This window comes from Simochromis diagramma, unplaced genomic scaffold (genome assembly GCF_900408965.1).
Source record: "Simochromis diagramma unplaced genomic scaffold, fSimDia1.1 OVJJ01000443.1, whole genome shotgun sequence".
Lineage (NCBI taxonomy): Eukaryota > Metazoa > Chordata > Actinopteri > Cichliformes > Cichlidae > Simochromis > Simochromis diagramma.
Genome location: NW_024387268.1, coordinates 122,161 through 133,209, shown reverse-complemented (window position 1 = coordinate 133,209; position 11,049 = coordinate 122,161). Strand labels below are relative to the sequence as shown.

Genomic DNA, 11,049 nt, shown 5'->3' with positions numbered 1-11,049 from the left:
TGTATCATCTGGACACTCTCACCAGTGAAGCTTAAAACCTTCTAGAATGGAACATCAACTCTTAACCAAGCACATTTATGCATTGTGTATAAATAGAAAGGTCAATGTGATGACAGACATATTCAATGCAATATAAACCCTGTAGGAAATATTACTGATAAATGATACTGTGAAACATGTTATTAATACATTCTTCATAAGGCAGATTATATGGTAGCAATAAAAGAATCTCTGAATCCCAACATTCCCTCTTTTGACATTCCAACAGGAATGTCACCATACTTCATGTTGTATCACTCCCTGCCCCACTCTATGGGTTCCGGGTTCATCTGGTAGATGCCCTCAACCCAGCCAGGGTTCGCAACCCTCACCACTATCTTTACCAACAATCCTCTGACACAAGGAATGATACAACAACCAGCGATGACCAATATTCCCAAAAATACAGCCAATGAGCACATCACTGATATAGCCACACCTTTCCATTGTCCAAACACGGATGCCATCCAGGATGCCAGCGGGTTTTCAATACCTGAGTGCTCATGCATGGTTTTAGACAAATTTTCAGGCCCTCCAGAGCTCGGGTTACTGAGCCATCTGGGGCAGTATTGTTGTTCCATGGCATCCCTGGTAAGGCTAGAGAGTCTCAGCAAGTTGTAATGAACGTAGTTAATGCGGTCATCATTCTTATTAGGCGTTATCCAAAGGAATATACTTTCAAACCCTGAAGCTACTGGGTCTGCCAGCTTATACTCGTTTGGAACTCCCCTGGGCACTCCTATGGAGTCTATCCTAGTCGGAGAGTTTTTAACCGAGGGTCATATGCCCTGGGTCCCTCTTTTTGCCAAAATGTGTCTCTTATGTCTGGCTGCTAAGGTACGTGTGTTGTGTTGCTGAATAGCCTTTACCTGATTTCCAATCAGTATGAGTGGAGCTCCCAGTCGCACCATCGCACATGTCCCTACGCTTCCCCTTGGGACACGAACCAAAAGGGTGCTTTGCCCACAATAATAATACAACCCACTTCTTGCCCATGTTCCAATTAATGTGCTCGGGTCACTCACATTATTCTTGGTTCTTCCCGTGGGTGTGACAGCACACCAAGTAGGGTCGATTTCTCCCACGTGGTACTTTACATTATCTGTAGAAAACCTGAAACATGTATAGTTATCTTGTTTTGGCATAAATGAATTGGCATTCTCCGCTTGCCCTATCGTGTTTGATGCCGAGATTATTAGTTTATCAGTTAGATTTGTCATTGAGTTTTTAAGTGTGACTCAGGCTTTGGGGTAAACTAAGTGTACACTTAATGTTCCATGGACCTAAGAAGATGGTGACAGGGTTATGAGAAACAGAATAAACCCTTTGAATTACTCTTCCTTGCAGGCCTTCCGGCACATTTGGCTGCCATCCTACTCCTGTCCAACCTACCTCATTTTCCCAGGAGCACCACTGACCTGCTGCGTATGTATGGATGTGTTTGCCCCAGGAGGGGCTTTGCAATAAGCATAACTGGAGCATATCATAGGGTGATTACAGACCCACACATCATATGCTCTATAGCTGCTAGTAGCTCCTGCACACTTAATGACGTCACACAAATCAAACGTGAATGAGCTGGTGGACCCTTTAACATAATTTAATTCTATGCCGTTGTATGTGCTGAGACACTCATCACCTTTACCTGACACCTCGCGCTTTAGTCTTTTCACCGATCCCGTTTTAGCAACTATTGTCTCAGGAAGTGCTGTGCTGGACTGGCATCCGCGTCCGACCGATTCACAAAATGCGCCCTGCAACATAGAGAGACCTAATATTTAATAATCCACATTTCACTGTTTATGTTTGTTTATGTTTAAGTTGTTCATTTCTAGCTTTTAGTTTGTTCTTATCTGTTTGGGAGCTGACATAGTCTCTATGGATAAGGGTTTTTTCCCCGGGTACCCTAAGGAGAAAAGCTCCAGAGAGGCGTGTTTCATGTTAAAAGCTAAAATATAACCAAAGAGATTTTGCTTCAACAAAACAATACCTTTCAATTGCCGAACCCTATCTCTCCCCTCAACGGGTTGTATGCTTCAATGTTTCCTAATTATTTTGTCATCAAAAAATCAAACAAATAAATCAAGCTGAGAGACAGCACCTTGCGTTTACGCTGGGCTGTGAGCTGCCCTAAATCTACTTCCTACACCTTCACTCCTTCTAGTTCTTTCAATTTGTTACCGCTCCTTTTGGTGGCGCGGCGACCTTCTGCGATGCTCTTCTTCTTTCTTCGGCCTTCCAGGTGGACCACTGGTCGGCCCGTTGCACAGGTGAGAGGGTTTATTCTGCCTCTGTTTGTTGACACCTGTGTTCTTTGAAGACGAGTTTTCCTCTACCAAGCTCTCGTGTGCGGGTGCACACTGCGACCAGTGGTACCAGGTGTCGCCTTTCTCTTCCAGTCGAACTGCTGTAGTCGTTCTGGCAATGACCTCGTAAGGACCAGTCCAACGTGGTTCCTTCCACTTTCGTTTGAGCACCTTCAGCCACACCACCTTTGCCTCCAGGGTCGCCCTGTCCACAGCGTGTACTCCAGATGTGACCTGTTTTGTGAAACTGGAGATTCTCGCCACCCCTGTGGTCGCTGTGGTACTGGAATGTTCTCCTGTAAAGGATAGAAAACAAAAAACCTCTCTCTGCTACACCTCACTAATCTACTGTGTTCATCTAATGTTCCCTTAATTATTCAAAGTTGGTTCAAGATACCATGTTCTGGGCTCTATCCTTTATATTAACTTTACTTAATCTCAATGCTCTTTATGTGTGTAAAGAGTTTATCTTCTAAACAGGATTCAGTTCATTTTAATCCTTCAACTTAAACATGAAAATAACAATTTCTGCCTCAGTTTTACCATATCTAAATCCTCAAACACCCCAAAAGTCATAAAATGATCCTGAAACCCATTTCAAATTAAACCTTAAATCCCCCCTTTTGTGACACATAAAAACATAAGATGTGTCACAAACTCAAAATGCTTCACCTGAGCTTGGAAAATTAAAGAAAAAGGTTAGTCATATCATTTCACACCTCAGCAATCCTCCTCTCAGGTAAACAAAACCTGTGTGTTAACCCGAACTTCACATTTCATACTGAGTTTTCCTCACTTATGATCCAATCTGTGTTATAAGAAAGAAAACTTAAAACAGAACAGTCATCAGTCATGTGCTTAACCTTAGTCCAGTCTTTATCTCAGTGTCCAGTTGGTCCAACCTTCGTTCACCTCGTCCGTCTAGTCACCGTCCATTTGCACACATCCATTCATACATATTCACACCAGGTATTGCTAATAGTGGAGACCCCCACGCAAATAATCAGATTCTCCACTCTCAGCAACATGAGCTCATTCATTTGTTTTATTCTGGTTTTTTTTTTTTTTTTTTTTTTTTTTTTTTTTTTGTACACACAGCCCGCCTTTATTTTGAACAAACATCAACCAAGCAATCATGTAGCATAGACGATGTCATCAAGTTATGCTGTTTTTCTAAACCTTCCTTTTATTTTGCGTAAGGCTTCAACAAAAAGATTGCATTAACAAGGGTGTCTGCATAAATATAACATGACATACTTTGATAAAACCTCCCAGTCTTCTATCTCTTTTTCACGGAGCCACTCTTCTTGTCCGACTTTGACTTTTTCGCGTCTTTCTTTCCTTTTGACAGATTCTCGTAAACGTCCTCTTTGTTTTTTGACACCACTCTGCCCGCTGGTTGGTGTTTGATTTGGAGATTTCCGTACTCGGTCTCGGTTTCCATTGAGGCGGAGTCTTTGGCCTTGGCGATCTGTATGTACTCAGCCACAGCCAGGTAGATGAATTTGTACTGGGCCTCAGTCTGCACCATACCGGAGCGCTGCTCTCGCACCATCTGAATGTATTTCGCAATGTCAATATCAATGTCCAGACCTAAAGTATCAATGGTCTCGATGATCATGTCAATTACCACGATTGTGCCCGTTCGACCAATACCAGCACTGCAGTGGACGATCATGGGACCGGCGTTAGGAAATTCAGCCTGTTTAGAGTTCACTTGAGTGAGGAAGCCGAGGACACCGCTTGATTCCTGAGGGACGCCGTGATCTGGCCAGCTGAGGTACTGGTAGTGCCACACTTTGCGAACATGTTTTGGCTGGTCCAGGGGTGCAATCTCCAGGACTCGGATTTTATAATCACCAGCTTCCCTCTCTAGCTCGCAGCTCACCACGTAGCGGCCCACCTCCTTAGTTGAGTGGAGCTCAGGCCAGTATGGAACGCATTTATTCCGTCCTTTCTCGACCTCTCTTGTTGTCATCACGATCACGCTGGTCCTCTCTTGCCATACCATCTGCCAGAAATCATTAACTGTTGTTGCTAGACACCCCTGAGTGGCAATGTAAACTTTCTGATCTTCGGATTCCTGCAGTTTGTTTTTCACATAGTTGCCGTTGATGTAATCTGAACCCACAACATTGGGATCACTGTCCTCCAAGATGACCCTGGTGTCATTGAATGGAAGTATGTTCTTGTATCTGTTTTTGCTCTTGTTTTCAGGTCTTTGGCCCTCATCTCTGCTCTTTTTCACCTTTGCCTCCAACTTTTGAAGAGCGTCGAATTCCTCCCAGAAGCCCGCCTTGCTCTTCTCTTTCTGTTAAAGTCAAACTCACACCGTTCAGCAAGGCCTGCTTTTAAATCACCAAGAGACAAGCAACGTTATTCTTTTAATCTTAAAGAGGCCTACAGTGCGTGTTTCTTCTCCTGTTCAAAGGGGAAGTAAAAAGGGGAAGTAGGCTGCACCCAGTAGCTCTTAGCTGAAACAATCTCTGCTGGTACACTTTTAATAAAACAAGTGGTTTCAACTGCACAACCCAGCCAGTCTTAACACCTAGATCACACCTAAAGACACTCAAATCTCTCATTCAGAAACAAATCCTCTCTCAGCAAGTTCAGCCAGCTCTTTAAACCTTCTTAAACAATGACCAACAAACTCAAGAAGCTGGTCCTCAGTTATGTCTGCAGAGAGTACAAGCATATAATAGTTTCCCCTAAATTCTCTCGGTTTTCACTGAAACAAAATATTATGGCACACCAACCTTTACTGTGGAAACTCTCACTCTTCTAAATGACCACACTGGGCCAGAACTGGGGCTAAGTCTTCACACAGTTCTACACAATCAACCCGAAACTCTGGTTCGGTTAAAATCTCTGCTCTAACAAAATCAAACTCTCTATCTGATGTTTCACAACCAACCAACACCTCCACAGGCTCCCCATGAGTGACAGGTGTCAGCAAAATAGTCAAGGTAAAACCAGTTAATGCATTAGAATCAAACGTCTGATAAGGGAACCTTTCCTCCATTCACTGTGCAGAATCCTCTTTTTTTTTTTTTCCAAGGAAACGCACTCAAAATAATTCTATAACTTCTCTGCAATCAGGAGGACGCTCATGCCTTCATTTATTACTACGTTTCTGGTTTGATCAACGTGCCTGCTCCGTTAAACTTAAAGGGGGAAGTGGCCGCCCCCAAATTTTTAACTGCGCACTCTTTCGCCAGAGAGAAAAGAAAGGAAAAAGAGACTTTTAAAAAGCCTCACACAGCCAGCCTGCAGGCGCCTGGCACTTTAAATTATTTCAGACAGTTTCCTACGTCACAACCTCAGTTCCGTTCAAGCCGGATATGCACACTGCCGGTCGTCTTTCAGACGCCAACAAGAATAACAACAAAACACAGCTTTTCATGGACCACGGCGGGCCCAAAAATGCACAGGTAATAGCTCACAGTATTTTATTATCAGACTTCTCACTTTTAATAATCAGCTCACTTCACTACAAAACCTCAAGCTCACGGCTTGGCCTGAGTTTCTCTTCAATCACATATCAACACCTCGGACCTTCTTGTCCGGTATTTATTCTCAACACATGTCACAATTCCTCGGAGCTTCTGTCCGGCATTTACTCTTAAAACATGTATTTATTGAGTGTCTTCTCAAGATGATCCTCTGCGATCACCAGGGCTATATCTGAGGCCACAAAATCTCAGCGGGGCCCCACCCCTAGTTTAATACCCAGGAAACGTCTTTCCCGGGGGTGGAATCCTTCGGTTCCGTGACTTTAGACACTTCTTAATCCCTTTATTCCTTACACACAAATCAGTCTCTCTTCTCTATTTCTTCAACAACGACGTCTCAAGTTACTTTTAGCTCAGTACTGCTTTTTCCTAGTTTCCGTGAATGCAACAATTCTCTCAAGTTTCACTTTTGTTGCAAATAAAGATTTCTATTTTAAACAAAACTCAAAACAGAGATCAACGGATGACCACTTGACTACTTGTTTTAGAATTATACTCCAATACAGCACAATTTCTGTTTAAGAGGTTTGTGCCTTACCTTTTTGTTCTGTGGGCCCAATAGTCAAAGTGATCACCGTGACGTCTGCCGTCCGATTCACTGATCCGGCCTCAACCTCCGCCGACAACAACACCTGAACCTCGTTCTACTGATCCTCAGTTGCCCGCATCCTCCACCAAATGTTGCGAGATCGATCAACTTTAGACCAGACAACAAACGACGGAGGCTCCGGAAAAGTGCAATCAAACGATGAGTTTTATTATCACAGGAGAACAACCAACCGTCAGCATACGGATTGTTTTGCTCTGACAAGAATACATTGGGTTCTGGTTTTATAGGACAAAATATCACACCTACGTCAATGCAGTTCAAAAATACATGGTGACAGATGGACAAAAGTTCAACTCGTACATACAAGGGTTCATCACATATACTTTTAATAACTATAAACTGACATATAACTTCTCCTTTCTTCATTACTTGCCTTTTAAGGTAATAACTTCAGGTCTTAGCTTTTCTGAGAGCTAATAATTGGACCCTCGTCATTAATCACTAAGTAAAGTACTTTTGCAGCCAGTCTCAAACTGAAGTAGAAGACGCTTAGGCCTTCACTCAAACCTGCTACTAGATTAATATGTGTATTGTAAGCATGCATGCAATTAACCTGCTATGTTCTCATCTCCCCTCAGCATGTATCATCTGGACACTCTCACCAGTGAAGCTTAAAACCTTCTAGAATGGAACATCAACTCTTAACCAAGCACATTTATGCATTGTGTATAAATAGAAAGGTCAATGTGATGACAGACATATTCAATGCAATATAAACCCTGTAGGAAATATTACTGATAAATGATACTGTGAAACATGTTATTAATACATTCTTCATAAGGCAAATTATATGGTAGCAATAAAAGAATCTCTGAATCCCAACAAAAGCTACCGGAAATGTACAACCCCACATCCGGTCTCAAACCAGGAATTTAGCATTTTCTCGTGCACAGGGTCTATTGCCAACTGCCAGTAAAACAGAAGAAGACAAAAAGAAAATTATATATGCTGTGTCCAAATTCAGGGGAAGGATGCTTGTTACATGCCAAGAGATGTGGCTTTGCTTTTGGTGTACTTTTTATCTTTCAGGTGTCAAGCCTCCACCTATTGGCCAGTTCAAAGTTGATTGGCATGTGTCTATTGGCTGGTCTGGGCACAGGTGGCCAATCACTCTCCGAGGATCACTACAAATGAGCAGCTCCCTGGCCAGCTGGTGACTGCTGGCTTCTGCTTTATGACAAACATTTGCAAACAGGCTTCTTTGTATTATGTGTGGTGGGAGGCTGGACAGGTAAGCTGGGGTACCCTATACACTGGTTGCAGGTTTTAAACTGTTAGTCACACTAGGTTATGCGGTTGATGCCACTCTTGTATGTTTTCACTGACCTTTTGTTGAGTAGTTAGGTAGGCCTTTTGTTTTGCATTTTTGTTTTAGTTAGGCCCTGGGAGCTCTCGACCTCTTTTTGTTTTATTACTTTCTTTGATTTGGATCAACCGCCCTCCTCCTCCCCCACCTCTTTTCTTTTGTTAAGTTTGACTATCAAGGCAAGCAACCAATAAATCCTGCCTGATTCTTAACTGTTCTGTTGTCTTCCTCCTTCATTGATTGTGGTTGTCCAGTGTTGCTGTCTCCTTCCTACCTTTGCCTCCACCATGGTGGGGGGGACGTAACACAAGTGGGGGCTCGTCCGGGATCGTTTTGTGCTGTGGACAACCTAAATTAATGAAAGTGTGTCGTGATTTTAGGGTGGCTACGTTTCATGGTTATGGTTGAAGATGAGTTTTGACCTGCTTGATTTTGTTAATCAACCTAGCGTTGAAAAAATTGACTTGTGTTGCAAAGATGACTTGTTAAGTATTGCTGCCCAGTATAAAACTTTCCGTACCAAAATATGGAGTGAAGAAGGATATTAAGCAGGCTTTGTTGGAGGGGTTAATCAAGTTGGGTATCTTAATTAGCCCTGCTACAATGGAGGTACCTTCTCCGGACCCCTTAGCTTCCCCTGGAGCACCTCTGGGTGCCCAAGTTAAATCAGATGTGGCTCCCCAAACTCTGCCTTGGTTTAAGCTTTCACTCCAGAATCCCAAATATCTAGCAGTGATGCAAAGCTTAAGGTTCGCTTACTACGTTTACAGTTGGAGGCACAGGAGAAGGAGAAGGTGCGTAAAGCAGATTATGATCTCCGGCTGGAGATCCGTAGGCTTGAGATGGAAGCTGAAAAATAAATCAGGTTAAAGCAGCTTGAAGTAGAAGCACTGAAGGTGTCATCAGGGTAGGAAACACATGCCACTAAAGAAATCCTAAAAGTCTCCCCAAAAAGTTTCAATGTTAGCAAAAATATTGCTCTGGTACCTACCTTTCGTGAGACTGAGGTAGATTCATATTTCAATGCTTTTGAAAAGGTGGCTACTGCTCTGAACTGGCCAAGAGACATGTGGCCTATTTTACTTCAGTGTAAATTAGCAGGCAAAGCTCAGGAGGTAGGACACCTCCTGAGCACACTGTGACGTAGGTAGGACACTACCAACCTACGTCACAAGGTAGTGTCCTTAGACAGACGGGTAGTCAGGAAGTGAGCGGCTGTGGACACCCCCCTTTTTTTCTCCATAGAAACTTTATTGAACAAACAATGAGCATCCAACATACCAGATGGCCTGTGGACAGCCTTCTAGCCTTAAACTCCGCCCTTACTTCCGTGTTGTTCCGGTCGCTAGCGCCACAGTGCGAAAACTTTAAAATGGACCCAGAAATGTCACTCCGTTATTTTTGTATATTTGTAATTCTCGAGGAGCTAGGAAAACCTTATCGTTGTCACCCGCATGTTTTGTACCTGATGCTCATCAGAGACAATCATATCCAGGTAAAATAATTTCCTTTAATCTACACGCATTTAGGAATTACTCAGCTAATTACACGGATAATTGAATCCAAAAGGTGTTCGCCTGCCAAAAACTGATTTACAATGTTTCTGTGTATAATATGTATAATATCTTTATGTATGTTGGTAAATAGACTTCAGTGAACAGGGTTTACAAAGGGGTTATATAATTTTAAAATTACCTGTTTTTCAAGTGTTTTTGTAACTCTGTGTTATTGTACCTACATTATAACCAATCGGATCCTTTTTGTCCACTTAAAGTATGTTTACAGAACTGTTGATATATTTGTTGCGCTGTCTGCTGTCCTCTTGGGCAGATTACTCAAAAAATAAATGTTCAACTTTTTTTTTTTGAACTGGATAAATAAAGGATATTTAAAAGTCTCTGCCAAAAACTGATTGCAGCTTCTACCTTGTTACAGGAATGATGTTTGTGGCTCAAGGTGACTTGATATCATTCATGAGGGATACATTTGACATATGTTTCACGTATTATAGACCAACAAGTGCAATCAGTTTTTGGCAGACGATCATTTTTTGGCACAACATCGGTCATTCTTACACATGTACTGTATTATATAAAATATATAAACCAAAGGTCTTTGAAACTTATACAATCTAATCTTTTGTTTTTTTTTACATAGCACTTTATCAAACTGTTGTCTGCTACAGCGTTACAAGTATTATACTAAAAATATAGCATCCACCATCTGTTTTCATATTTCTGAAAACATCTTAGTGGCAGTCTAATAATAATGTGGAAAAACGTGGAGAATGCAGGCAGCTTGAAAAGTCTCATGACTGTAAAATCTGCGGGGAAATGTTCCAAGTTTGCAGAATTATTGAGTCACGTAAAAACTCCACACAAAGAAGTCAAACTCAGCAAAGCAAAAACATGAAAAAATGTTGTTTTTTAGAATAATTAGATGTTGGATTATAAATGTTGAGTTTAGTTAGTTTGTTTTTTGCTTGTATTTGTTTTAGTCAGAGTTTTGTTCATGTATTTATTGCTTCATGTTGCTCAGGGTATTTTTGGATTCATTTTGGGTTTAACGAGAGTCTAGCTCTGCTGTGGCCAGCATGCACTGGAGACAGCTCAATGTTTTGCATTTGAGGGTTTGTTCTTTTTACCAGTAAATGGAGGCAGAAGGGCTGTGATGACCTTTTTTTGCTTCCCATGGATGAACTCCACAGATTTAGATTTTGATAATGCCGTGACTCAAAGTAAAATCTCGGCCCTTAGATTGAAGGAAGAGCCCTCATGGATGGATTTGCTTGTTGGGATCTTTCGTCTGATCTGTGCAGACTGGTTTATCCGTCCTTCACCTGCAGAGACTACACCAGCGGGCCCTCGGTGTCGGCCTGCATCACAGCACGTTCAGTGTTCTTCTGGATTACCTGTGTCATACTTTAAGAACTCTGTTGGAAAACCATCAAACGACTGAAGTTTGAGTCTGGACTGCTGTGATTCCACAAACATCTTTCACAGCTCAAGCATCATTCATGAAAACATGAACATTGTTCCCTTTGCTTTCTTTATTTTAGCCGCCTGACTGTGAGGACATGAAGCTGCTCACTGGAAAACTCTCCCTGCTCTGCAGAAAACATGTTGAGGAGTCCTGGTGTTTAGATCAGAGGGAGTCTGGACTCTTGTGGTGGTGGAGCAGGCTGAAGAACCATGCTGAACATCTGATGGATTGTGATGTGGAGCAGGACTGCTGATGACCTCAGTGGAGGACCCACAGACTCTTGTCCTGATGGAA

At 42.3% G+C, this 11,049-nt stretch overlaps 1 protein-coding gene and 1 long non-coding RNA gene across 2 annotated transcripts; one reads left to right on the top strand and one right to left on the bottom strand.

The window, feature by feature from the left end:
* Positions 1–3,434: 3,434 nt before the first annotated feature.
* Positions 3,435–4,656, bottom strand: LOC120715461 (tyrosine-protein phosphatase non-receptor type 6-like; the record flags this gene model as incomplete). Its single annotated transcript, XM_040002471.1, has 1 exon — positions 3,435–4,656. A coding segment is annotated over one exon (1,032 nt), but the record flags the coding sequence as incomplete, so codon positions are not given.
* A 9-nt stretch (positions 4,657–4,665) lies between these two features.
* LOC120715454 lies at positions 4,666–6,676 on the top strand. Its single transcript, XR_005691639.1, has 2 exons — positions 4,666–5,776; positions 6,420–6,676. It is a non-coding gene; the product is annotated as an uncharacterized LOC120715454 (long non-coding RNA).
* Positions 6,677–11,049: the final 4,373 nt, after the last annotated feature.